We start from the raw sequence: 13,544 nt of genomic DNA on the forward strand, positions 1-13,544 counted from the left end.
TGTTTAAGGGGTGAGGCATCATTGGCACTGCACAGACTATGTTTAAGGAGGGATTGAGAGGGACACTTAAAGGATTCCAGTACTGCTGCCTCATCTGTAGAGAAACACCACATATGGAATTGATTATGGGGAATACTGAGGAGGCTTCCCAATGTGTTTTCAGTGCCATGGAAGAGAGGGTAGTGGACTAGCACGTACGACTGTCTGGAAGAGTTGGCATGTCCCAAAGATCATTTTGTTTGGATGCAATCTATTGCCTCGATTGTTAATGAGTTATCAAATTAGGAAGAATGAGAAGAGAGACAGACAGGGGTGGAGTTCAGATGGAGGGGGAGAGAGGAGAAGAGATGGAGAAGGAAAGCGAGAGACTGAGAAATAGCAAAAGAGAGAGAGAGAGACAGTACTTTCCTTGAGTAATAATGATCTTATTTCACTAGTAGGGGAACTAAATGGAAGTAGATCCAATTTTAAGGGGGTAGTTAGAGGCTGGTTAGAGTCTGGATAGAGGCTGGAGGCTACGTGGGTTGTGTGTGTTTCTTGGCCAGGCTAGGTAACTGCTGCTCTCTGGTAGAGCTGGGCTATATGGACAAAAATCCATATCATGATAAATTGACTGAATTATCATGATAACGATCAATTGAACGCTAAGTTTACAACATTAGTGTGCACCAGTTACTTTTTTACATGACCCTTTAAACTACTACTACTACATTGAATGTTGTGGCTATCAATTATCCCGTTAGCAATAACCTATATTAAGATTTATTTCATTTCAAATGTCACATTCCTCTAGTAAAGGCTACTTATCGATATCAGTAAAATGTCCTCAATAAATGGTTAGTTCGGTCGGTATCGATAATTTTCGGTTTACCATCCCAGCTCTACTCTCTGGAGCACTCAGCCCTGTGGCCCTGAGAACACAAGTATGTAGAACCAGAACACCTATTTAGAGTTCACAGGCATTCTAAAAGGAAGAAGTGTGCCGTGCTTGTGTTTAAGGGATTCTAAAAGGACGAAGTGTGCCATGCTTGTGTTTTCAGGGATTCTAAAAGGACGAAGTGTGCCGTGCTTGTGTTTTCAGGGATTCTAAAAGGACGAAGTGTGCTGTGCTTGTGTTTTCAGGGTTTCCAAAAGGAAGAAGTGTGCTGTGCTTGTGTTTTCAGGGATTCTAAAAGGAAGAAGTGTGCTGTGCTTGTGTTTTCAGGGATTCTAAAAGGAAGAAGTGTGCTGTGCTTGTGTTTTCAGGGATTCTAAAAGGAAGAAGTGTGCTGTGCTTGTGTTTTCAGGGATTCTAAAAGGAAGAACTGTGCTGTGCTTGTGTTTTCAGGGATTCTAAAAGGAAGAAGTGTGCTGTGCTTGTGTTTTCAGGGTTTCCAAAAGGAAGAACTGTGCTGTGCTTGTGTTTTCAGGGATTCTAAAAGGAAGAAGTGTGCTGTGCTTGTGTTTTCAGGGTTTCCAAAAGGAAGAACTGTGCTGTGCTTGTGTTTTCAGGGATTCTAAAAGGAAGAAGTGTGCTGTGCTTGTGTTTAAGGGATTCTAAAAGGAAGAAGTATGCTGTGCTTGTGTTTTCAGGGATTCTAAAAGAAAGAAGTGCGCTGTGCTTGTGTTTTCAGGGATTCTAAAAGGAAGAAGTGCGCTGTGCTTGTGTTTTCAGGGATTCTAAAAGGAAGAAGTGTGCTGTGCTTGTGTTTAAGGGATTCTAAAAGGACGAAGTGTGCTGTGCTTGTGTTTTCAGGGATTCTAAAAGGAAGAAGTGTGCTGTGCTTGTGTTTTCGGGGATTCTAAAAGGAGGTGTGCTTATAGCTAGTAACTACACAAGATGCACAGGTAGACATCAAAGGTGTGCTTATAGCTAGTAACTACACAAGATGTACATGTAGACATCAATGGTGTGCTTATAGATTGTATAAACGTCCACCCTAACACAATATATAACACAGAAGTCAGTAAATGTCTTAGGTGTTCCATGACTGTTATTTTGAAGTGGCCTGTGTGTCTAGTCTTTCAAGCCTTCAGCACGTCAGCCAAAGACAGCTTTGCTCCGCCCGGTCAGAGTAGACAAGCATCAACATCCTGGTCTTCCCGGCAACAATCTCCAGGCAGTGGTTTGTCTTCAGTCTTCACAGTCACTCGACCCCCATCCAGCTCTCTGATTAGAAGTGGGTGCCAGAAACAACATCAATCTTATTCCAAGGTGTATCAAATCTACAGAAATATGAATGTACTGGCAGCAGGCATATGGGCGTGAAGTATCAGGCCCTAGCTGATATAAGGCTCCAGCACATCAAATAAAATATTTACATTTTAGTGGTGATCCTGAGCAGATGTTGGGCATGAGGGGACATGATGTCTGGACAGACCAGGGTGGAGGGAGGGACCACCCGGATGGATCACCCCCTAGCAGGGGTCCACTCCCGCTCCCTAAAACAGCAGATTAAACAATGCAATCATTGGATGGCAGTTTAGTTTAGCCCCCCAGTACTAGATCTTAGATCTCTCTACACCCGGGTACTAGATCCTGCTCTAGTAGCTAAACCCCAAGATATTACCCCCAACAATCTTTGCTCTCCTCCTGCCCAAAGATGTGAGCTATTACTGCAAAATAATGGTATAGTGATCACTCCTGCATTGTCTAATACACACATTCATAGATGCACATTTATAGTATTTTTTCTGGATCCACAAAGCAGTGAGGTGCAACATACTCAACTATTGAAAAGGCCAAACAGCAGCCAGATCATACGTTCATGAAAATAATACACTTCCATTAGCTACACTGACTAACATACAGAATACAGTACACACACTCATCATAACCCACTGCCCTTTGACTTGCCCTGTACTAATCATTCCCTACATTCTTGCGTCTTGACAAACTGCCAGGTCGCGTGTCCGTACAGCTAAACAAGACTACAAATGTTTGTTACTGTGTCTGTCTGTGTTGTCACTGCCAAAGTAGGTTACAGAAGAGAGAGAAAGAGTGGCTGGCTGGCTGGCTGGCCATTGGAAACAACATCTGTGGGTGTGCACTGTATACATCCCACTTCCACTGTGGCCGTCAGCCCCATGGTCCGATAGGGATTAAGAGCTGTGGGGGTGGGTGTTAGCGGGTTTAAAGCCAGCTGGCAGCACGAGCGTTTGCCTGTGTGTGTGCTACAGTTTGTATGTATGCATGTACAGTGCTGTGAAAAATTATTTGCTCGCTTTCAAATGTTCTCTTTTTGCATATGTTTGATACTGAGTATTATCAGATCTTCATCCAAAACCTAATATTAGAAACCGAGTTTAAAAAGAAAATAATACTTATTATTTTTTATTTAATTAACACATTTTTGCAACACGCAATTCCCCTGTGTGAAAAAGTAATTCCCTCTTACACTAAATAACTGGTCGTGCCACCTTTAGCTGCAATGACTGAAACCAAATGCTTCCTGTAGTTGTTGATCAGTCTCTCACATCGTTGTGGAGGAATTTTGGCGAAGCATCCCCAAACCATCCCAATACCACCACTATGCTTGACCGTTGGTATGAGGTTTTTACTGTGGAATGCAGTGTTTGGTTTTCTCCAGACATCATGGGACCAATGTCATCCAAAAAGTTATACTTTTGACGCATCTGTCTGTGGAACATTCTCCCAAGAGTCTTGATGATCATCTAGGTGCTTCCAGGTGCTTTTTGGAAACTTGAGTCAGCTTTCTATTTTCCATTTATCATCCTTGAAATGTTTCTACAATTTGATTGGAGTCCACCTGTGGTAATTTTAATTGATTGGACATGATTTGGAAAGGCACACACCTGTCTATATAAGGTCCTACAGTTGACAGTGCATGTCAGAGAGTTAAAACCAAGCCATGAGGTTGAAGGAATTGTCCGTAGAGCTCTGAGACAGGATTGTGTCCAGGCACAGATCTGGGGAAGGGTACCATTTTTTTAATGCAGCATTCAAGGTCCCCAAGAACACAGTGGCCTCCATGATTCTTACATGGAAGAAGTTTGGAACCACCAAGACTCTTTCTAGAACTGGCCGCCCAGCCAAACTGAGCAATCTGGGGAGAAGGGCCTTGGTCAGGGAGGTGACCAAGAACCCGATGGTCACTCTGACAGAGCTTTAGAGTCTCTCTGTGGAGATGGGGGAACCTTCCAGAAGGACAACCATCTCTGCAGCACTTCACCAATTAGGCCTTTATGGTAGAGTGATCAGATGGAAGACACTCCTCAGTAAAAGGCGCATGACAATCCACTTCGAGTTTGCTAAAAGGCATCAAATGGACACAGACAACAGGAAACAAGATTCTCTGGTCTGATGAAACCAAGATTGAACTCTTTGGCCTGAATGCCAAGCGTCACGTCTGCAGGAAACCTGGCACCATCCCTACGGTGCAGCATGGTGGTGGTGGCAGCATCATTCTGTGGGGATGTTTTTCAGCGGCAGGGACTGGGAGACTAGTCAGGATCGAGGGAAAGATAAATGGCGCAAATTACAGAGAGATCCTTGATGAAAACCTGCTCCAGGACCTCAGACTGGGACGGAGGTTCACCTTCCAACAGGACAACGACCCTAAGCACACAGCCAAGGCAACGCAGGAGTGGCTTTGGGACAAGTCTCTGAATGTCCTTGAGTGGCCCAGCCAGAGCCCGGAGTTGAACCAGATTGAACATCTCTGGAGAGACTTGAAAATGCTTGTGCAGCAACGCTCCCCATCCAACCTGACGGAGCTTGAGAGGATCTGCAGAGAAGAATGTGAGAAACTCCCCAAATAAAGGTGTGCCAAGCTTGTAGTGTCATACCCAAGAAGACTTGAGGCTGTAATCGTTGCCAAAGGTGCTTCAACAAAGTACAGAGTAAAAGGTCTGAATACTTGCGTAAATATGATATTTCAGTTTATACATTTGTATAAATCTGTTATCGTTTCTAAAAACAGTTTTTGCTTTGTCATTATTGGGTAATGTGTTTTTATTGATGAGGGTAAAAAAACAATTTAATCAATTTTAGATTAAGGCTGTGATCTAACAAAATGTGGAAAAAGTTGAGGGGTCTGAATACTTTCCGAATGCACTGTATTTATGTATGTATCAGAGGAGGCTGGATTGGAGGAGCCATAGGAGGACTGCTCATTGTTATTGATGTAATAAATGGAACGGAGTCAAACTTGTGGATTCCATAAATTTGATGTTTGATACAATTCCATCCATTACAATGAGCCCGTTCTCCTATAGCCCCCCCACCGGCCTCCTAAGGTATGTATGTATGACATGAGGTTGGTGGCACCTTAATTGGGGAGGACGGGCACGTAGTAATGGCTGAAGCTGAATAAGTGGAAAGGTATCAACAACATCAAACCGATGGTTTCCATATGTTTGATACCATTCCATTCATTCTGTTCCAGACATTATAATGAGCCTTCCTCCCCTCAGCAGCCTCCACTGATGTGCATGCATCTGTATATGTGTGTTTGTATCTATGTGCGTGTGTCTGTCTATGTGCTCCTGCATCTGCGTGTGTGCATGACGTGTGTCCCTGTAAATGTGTGTTTGTGCGTGCATGTGAGGCCAGTGAGGGGAGTCCAAGTGGTATAAAGTTAAAGGGATTGGTAACAACAGGCTTTAGATTACAGGTTATAGCCAGAGGAGGCTCTCAGAGACAGCCTGCCTGGCCTGTCTATCTCATCCCATCTCCCTGCTGGGGCCAGTGGGGTGACAGGGTTCTCCCATGCTCCAACACACAGACCAGGCTAGCTAGGGGACAGTAAAGACAACCCGCCAGGCTGTGCCCATTACCCAGTTTAGCTTTTAAAATGGTAAGTTGGCCCATGTACAGTAACAGAGTATGGGATTTGGTCTAAGTCCTACTCTGTTCCACTGGTCAAGCTGGGATGAGTGGAGGTTTTAGTAATAGATGGTTATCACACTTTCCAGTCCAACAAGTAGATAAAATGTGATGAAATGGACAGTCTGTTTTGGGTCTATTTGAATGTGTATCATGTGCAAGGGTAGTTTGTACTGTAAGCTGACTAAACATAATGAGGTGTGCTTTCTTACCCCCAAATGTATCCCATCCTGTCAGAGATTATACAGAGGAATGTGCACAGATCTCAAGTCAGAAGTTGTCTCTGTTCCTGTATCATCAACTGCCCCAGTTGCAGAGGGAGGGTAGTGAACAGTTAGTCATTTTTGGATGAGGACTTCATCGTAGGGATTTACTCCTAAAATGAGATTGAGGGGATTTGTTTTGGGGGTAAATTTATAGAGGTTTAGGGTTATTTATAGATTTACAGAGGCTCTGGTCTGTACATGTTGGAATTTATTTAACCCCTGCCCCCTGGCACCATTTTTGCACCTGCTCAACCCAACCTGTCACTCCACTGACTGGAGTAGATTTGACAGAGTCGATGTGTAGCTATTTCAGTGGCACACAACTGCAACTCTCAAATGAATTTGAGATACAGACAAAACTTTGTTGACATACACTACCGTTCAAAAGTTTGGGGTCACTTAGAAATGTCCTTGTTTTTTAAAGAAAAGCACGTTTTGTCCATTAAAATAACATCAAATTGATCAGAAATACAGTGTAGACATTGTTAATGTTGTAAATGACTATTGTATGGAATATCTACATAGGTGTACAGAGGTCCATTATCAGCAACCATCACTCCTGTGTTCCAATGGCACGCTGTGTTAGCTAATCCAAGTTTATCATTTTAAAAGGCTAATTGATCATTAGAAAACCCTTTTGCAATTATGTTAGCACAGCTGAAAACTGTTTTTTGATTAAAGAAGCAACAAAACTGGCCTTTAGACTTGTTGAATATCTGGAGCATCAGCATTTGCTGGTTCGATTACAGGCTCAAAATGGCCAGAAACAAAGACCCTCTTCTGAAACTTGTCAGTCTATTCTTGTTCTGAGAAATGAAGACTATTCCATGCAGGAAATTGCCAAGAAACTGAAGATCTCATACAACGCTGTGTACTATTCCCTTCACAGAACAGCACAAACTTGCTCTAACCAGAATAGAAAGAGGAGTGGGAGGCCCCGGTGCACAATTGTGCAAGAGGACAAGTACATTACAGTGTCTAGTTTGAGAAACAGATGCCTCACATGTCCTCAACTGGCAGCTTCATTAAATGGTACCCACAAAACACCAGTCTCAACTTCAACAGTGAAGAGGCGACTCCGGGATGCTGGCTTTCTAGGCAGAGTTCCTCTGTCCAGTGTCTACGTTCTTTTGCCCATCTTAATCTTTTCTTTTTATTGGTCAGTCTAAGATATGCCTTTTTCTTTGCAACTCTGCCTAGAAGGCCAGCATCCCGGAGTCGCCTCTTCACTGTTGACATTGAGACTGGTGTTTTGCAGGTACTATTTAATGAAGCTGCCAGTTGAGGACTTGTGAGGCATCTGTTTCTCAAACTAGACACTCTAATGTACTTGTCCTCTTGCTCAGTTGTCCACCCTGGCCTCCCACTCCTCTTTCTATTCTGGTTAGAGCCAGTTTGCGCTGTGCTTTTCCTTCAAAAACAAGGACATTTCTACGTGACCCTAAACATTTGAACGATAATGTACCTGTGGCACCTAGACGGTGTAAACAGGTGGAATACAGACTGGTGAAGAGACATTAATGACTGCTAAAAGTAAGACTGATAAAGACTTGTTTTGTTGATAAAGGAACCATTCAGTTGTTGTGACTGTCAGAGCTCTGGACCCTGTTAGATTCACACATGACTCTTTCTCTGTCTGCCAACTGGAGACTCTACTAAACTCATTTCCTGGATTAGTCAGAGGGCGGTTGCCAGGGTGGATTGTATTAGCAATCTAATTTGTAAGACCCCCTACCCTATCTTCATGTTTAATGTCCACCACCACTGGACCAGAAGGGTCCATTTATTACCCATTTTAAATGTACCTTCCCTGCTTTTGCCTAGCTTGTTTCCCTGTTGATCTGATAGATGAAGGTGTGTTTTGCAGGGTGATATAATGGTCAGAGCAGATGTGGTGTAGGGAGGCTTCTGAAGGGAGCTCAGCCTCACATCTCGGCTGCTTAAACCAGACGGAATGCTACACTCATGTGGTGCGCTCAGTCTGAGCAGTGTTCAGTCTGGTTTAACCAGGCTAGCTCCCATGCACCTTCTCATTAACATCCATGATGAATCAGATAGTAATCAGCCAGATGAATTTACCCAGACAGTCCTATTAACCAGGAGACATATTAGAGCCTCTGGTCTCAGGCAGGGGAAAAACCAGGTTCTCTCTATGCAGAATATCATCCATCCAACACGCAAATTACATACAACTAAATATATTTGCTGTAAAAAGCAATAATCTAATATGTGTTGAGTTGATGACGAACATTATTATAGAAATAGACTCGAATGGGTTTCTGGTAAACAGGATTTAAGATTTCTTGTGTTCTTGGTAATAATAAGACAAATCAGTACATCTCTGCTTTGAAATAGGCCAAATTGAAATGAGCAGACATTTCCTATCATAGATAACATTGTGCCACTTCAAATAATAACTTTAGTCATTTATCTATTGAGAGCTGTGTCAACTTGAACTTGAAACTAATTGCATCACATTCAGTCACAGTTCCACTGAGATTGTATAACCAAAGCGAGGTTAACCCCCAGGATAGCCAGCTAATTATTGTCTCTATTTGGATGTTGAACTCCAGTCAGTGATTATTGTAGCTCCACATCCTTTCTATTGTCATAGAGCAACACGGACAGCAGCACAGTGAACCAGGAGGAAATGCTTAACTGGCTCTCTGTCTCACTACCAGACCCTCGGACACAAAGTGCAACATAGGATTACATAAAATAGTTAAGGGAACAGTCATTTTGACTTGACTAGTTAAATAAAAGTTAAATATAATTTTTAAAATACTTTACACGGGCATTTGTTTAATTGTTAGTCTTATTAATATCATTGCTGCGATCAATGTTTAGAGCCCCGAGCACCTCTTGTAAGAACTCGAGTTGCCAACTGCTAAATTAGCACTGGGCAGCTCTTGGCTAGGCTCCCATGTTATTTAATTGGCAAGACATGGCTTTAGTTCACTGGTAATGTTATTCGGTTCTGTATAAAGGGAAACTGTGAAGGAAATACTGTATGTTTCCACAGTATCTGTACGCAGTGGCTTGGCATTGATATCAGTCTTGTTCCTGCTCTATGAAGAGAGATTTAGTGGGTGTATAGCCTATCTATCTGCCTCTTAGCTGGGTTAATGAAGCCGGATCACAGAGACCCTTCTCTGGTGGTTTCACTGAGAGAGAGAAAGAGAGAGAGGGATAAAGATGGAGAGAGAGAGAGAGGGATAAAGATGGAGATAGATGGGGGGAGAGAGGGATAAAGATGGAGAGAGATGGGGGGAGAGAGGGATAAAGATGGAGAGAGATGGGGGAAGAGAGGGATAGAGATGGAGAGAGGGATAGAGACGGGGATGAAAGAGGGATTGAGAGAGAGAGAGAGAGCGATGGCACTCGTGTTCGCTTCACCTCAGCTCTAAGCCCTTGGGCGGTTAAAGAGTCGAGGGCGACGGTTGCGTTAATTTACCAAATTCGCATTTAATGAACGGAAACTTAATCTGGATTGGTTTTATTAATAGAATATTCCCGAGCATTAAAACGGGTCAGAAAACAGTTCCATGTGGAATAGTTAAGACCATTCACCTTTTTCTCTCACAAATTAAGACAAATGTATCTGCTTTGATGTGTGTGACACGGAGTGTAACAAGATGCATCGGCAGCAGACTAAGGATGTTTCTCCCCCTGTGATCTCTCTCTTCTAGTACCTCAGGATCTCTCACTGGAAGAGAGGGGTGAGCTGTCAAACATCCGGCGGAGGAAGAGAGAGCTGCTGGATGATATTGAAGTGGGTAGCCTTGAAGTTGCTTTGCCTCGGCTTCGTAGCTGGGAAAGCTTTGAGGAAGAGTGTATTGTATTTTTCTGACGTGCTCGTGTACAGATGTAGGACCTTTAATTTGATTATATTGTTGCAATACATTTTCTACACCGCCGGAAATGCAAACTTGTAGTGTATTCAAAGTCTAAAAAAGACTTATAAAGTTTGTAATTTCCCAAAAAATGTATCAACCCCTACAAAAATGTCCATTAATTATAATCCATACAATAGTTATCATGTCCTGTGCTGCAGGATTATTTTCCTGCTGTGAGAAACTTGTCAAATTAATATTCTACATCTGTAGCCTCTATCATTTTCTCAGAATTACTATTTTGGATCTCTGTCAGTGTCTCTGTTCATTCAACATATGTTTTTGTACAGTACTGCTTTCACTCTTGAAGAGTTTTCTCAGAATTCAGCCTATTCCAAGAATCCAATTATATTTATTATTCTTCCCATCTCAGCGCTTGAAGTTTGAGATAGCTGAAGTCATGACTGAGATTGAGCAACTAACATGTGTAGGAGAAAGGTGAGTGAACAGCCCATGGTCTCATTCACTGGTGCTTGCATTTGTTTTTCACTGTTCTAACTTGAATAGTGAAGAATTCTGTGCAGTGCTTTCAATCAACCTTAGTCGATGAACCATATCTAATTTCTATACCCAAAATGTGACAGAACTACCTTATAATCTAATTTATCACCATCAGCCTGCTTCGTTTCCCATCACTAGTTGATCCGTATTGGTATATCCGGTGAGAAAAGACATGTCTTAAATCTGGCTCAATGGGTCACAGGCACTAATGGGTCACAGGCACTAATGGGTCACAGGTGTCCGAACAGACAAAGGTTAGAAAGGTACCTGTGGCTTTTTACATGTAAAGAAATAGTCATATGTTTGTAGGAGAGGTTGCTTGGTTGTATTGTAGGTTTTTCATGGCTTTCCTTCCATGTCATGTCTCACAGCAAAACAACACAGCGGAACAAACAAGTCGCCATGGGGAGGAAGAAATTCAACATGGATCCTAAGAAGGTATTTTCATGTTTATGTGTATAACCAGACCCTCGGGGTTCAGGGAGGGCCACGTCTAAGTATTTTCTTCCGCCTTGGGATAGCTTTTGTGGTGGTGTTGTGTCCAGTAGAGTGAAAAGCCATGTTCACGTTTGTGTGTATGACCTCAAGTCTTTTATTTCAGTCCTGGTTTTCTGGGTGTTGTCCAGTAATGGAACCCTGTGATATACTGCTCTGCTAGATTCATTCACCCTTGATTGAGATAAACGGCCCACTGTCTGTCGTCCATTTTGTCTCCAGGGGATCCAGTTTCTCCTGGAGAACGACCTTCTGCAGCACACCCCAGAAGACATCTCTCAGTTCCTCTACAAGGGCGAGGGCCTGAACAAGACGGTCATCGGAGACTACTTAGGGGAGCGGTAAGCCATCCTATCTATCTACCTAGCAGAGAAACTGTTTTCCCTCCCTGTCGTGCTCCCAAAGCCGCGCTGCAGATTTATGTCCACCGCGTGATTAGTCCATTCGCTCGGCGAATATAAGGCCATCCTAGCGGGATATTATGGTCTGGATTTATTGATGAAAGTGACCACCAGGTTCCCTTGGAATACAAATCACCTTGGCAATGAGTCGTCATGGGTGTCTCTGGTCTCGTCTGCCCCGCTTATGCCAACTCACTGTGGACACCTGCGTAGCAATAAAAAATACTTAATTCTCCACAACTCAACCCAGAAACACAATGTCAGGTAACAGAGGAGGGGCGTCAGCTTGGGACTAGAGATACGGCAGTTTAAAGGATTTAAAGACAGCACTGTTGGCAGCTTCAGATGATATCAGAAGTGAAAGACCGGGAGGTTAGGTTATATGAAAAACAGGAGGAATAGATGAATGGAGAGAGAGAGAGTCTATGTATTGAAAGAGATGTGCAGTGTGACGCAGACTGTGTGTGTGTGTGTGTGTGTTTGCATCAGACTGTGTGTGTGTGTGTGTGTGTGTGTGTGTGTGTGTGTGTGTGTGTGTGTGTGTGTGTGTGTGTGTGTGTGTGTGTGTGTGTGTGTGTGTGTGTGTGTGCGTGTGTGCGTGCGTGTGTGTGTGCCAGACGTGAGTGTGTTGGAGTCAGTCGTCAATATTAAAAGTCTAGATGTTAAATCTATGGTCCCCCATACGTCCTCTACTGTTCCCGCCTCTAAACCCAGAGGGAATGATCAAAGAGCCAGCCCACTCAGTGGAAATAACTGTAAACATTGGTGGGGCGGCTATACTTAGCATTTAGTCCTAATTGAGTTTACGGGAGGATCTGGAACCTATCATTACACACACTGTAATTACAGATTTAATGGAGAGAAAGAGAGCAAGAGAGGGATGGAGAGGGAGAAAGAGTGGGCGAATCTGTCTTAAATGACACAATCGGACAGGATCTTTGGTAATATGTTAGTAATCCTGTCCTGATTTCCTAGCTCCTCTTATTACTTCGGTTGATACAATACAAGGTTGGATTTTTTTTCACAGATCATTGTTTTAAGTGAGATTCAGACATGCATTAGTAATAAAGCTGTTTTTTTTATCAGCTTCTTTCTCAGGTATTTCTCTCTGTACACATAGCAACTCTTATTTACTTGGAAAACATTGTTACAGAAACATTTCCTGAGTTTGGTTTCCTTCTGAAGTTTATGAGCGATACATAATACAATGAGTTTTCTGGCTCAGGAACATTAAATTGGATGTTAAATGAACCACCTCAGAGGACCACAGGCCACTATGCTTCAAAGGTGATGTTGACTGTCTTCAACAAATCTCTCTCACAAAAGACTGTGTGGATTCTGTTGGCTTGTTTTTCACCAATCAAATGCATCCTTGACCATGTCAAGCTTCAATAGCTCAGCACCTCAAGGTATTGGTATCCATTTCAATAGGCCAGCTGTTAAGATTGCTTCCAGACTCTTGCAGAGTTGTTTTGTATATCAATGAAGGAAGAACATTTTCTGGAATTCAAAGAAAAAGGCATTTGCTTGGGCAAAATAAATCATTTGCAGTGGAAATATTGTTTTTCCCTTCTGGGCTCAACCTGCGTGTGTGGAACTATTCAATCTCTTCTCCAGGAAATGTTTTGGATATTCCCTTGACAATATTACCACTCTTTGCTTTGGAAAAATGCCTTGAGAAAAAAAACACTTCCTGATTGGAATACCTGTCTTTGTGTCCCCAGAGATGAGTTTAACCTCAAGGTGCTGCAGGCGTTCGTAGAGCTCCATGAGTTTGCTGACCTCAACCTCGTCCAGGCCTTAAGGTGAGCTGCATGTTTCCATCATCTAACAGGAAACAAACTAAACAAAACTGCTTTTATAAGGGACAGGTGGAGACGTTTCTATATAAAAATAGACTCTATATGGTATACACTCAATACTGATGATGAAAGTTAATTGTGTTCATCTGTGTTCGATGAAGTGTCTGAATGTTTCTGCTCTCTGTCTGTTGCAGGCAGTTCCTGTGGAGTTTCCGTCTTCCTGGTGAGGCTCAGAAGATTGACCGGATGATGGAGGCGTTTGCCTCGCGGTACTGCAGCTGTAATCCGGGGGTTTTCCAGTCAACAGGTCAGATCCTCAACATTCAACATTAAGTCTGTCTAGACCCACAGGGGTCAAA

The 13,544-nt window shown here is 42.9% G+C and overlaps 1 protein-coding gene across 1 annotated transcript in view; it reads left to right on the top strand.

Moving 5' to 3' along the window:
- Positions 1-13,544, top strand: part of LOC135523642 (cytohesin-3-like) — a 52,655-nt gene that overhangs the window by 19,158 nt on the left and 19,953 nt on the right. Inside the window, exons 2-7 of the mRNA XM_064950450.1 lie at positions 9,783-9,865; positions 10,360-10,424; positions 10,859-10,925; positions 11,205-11,323; positions 13,108-13,188; positions 13,380-13,492. Coding sequence (XP_064806522.1) covers positions 9,783-9,865; positions 10,360-10,424; positions 10,859-10,925; positions 11,205-11,323; positions 13,108-13,188; positions 13,380-13,492 — 528 coding nt within the window. The remainder of the gene's footprint in view (positions 1-9,782; positions 9,866-10,359; positions 10,425-10,858; positions 10,926-11,204; positions 11,324-13,107; positions 13,189-13,379; positions 13,493-13,544) is intronic.

Source organism: Oncorhynchus masou, chromosome 31 (genome assembly GCF_036934945.1).
Source record: "Oncorhynchus masou masou isolate Uvic2021 chromosome 31, UVic_Omas_1.1, whole genome shotgun sequence".
Classification (NCBI taxonomy): Eukaryota; Metazoa; Chordata; class Actinopteri; order Salmoniformes; family Salmonidae; genus Oncorhynchus; species Oncorhynchus masou.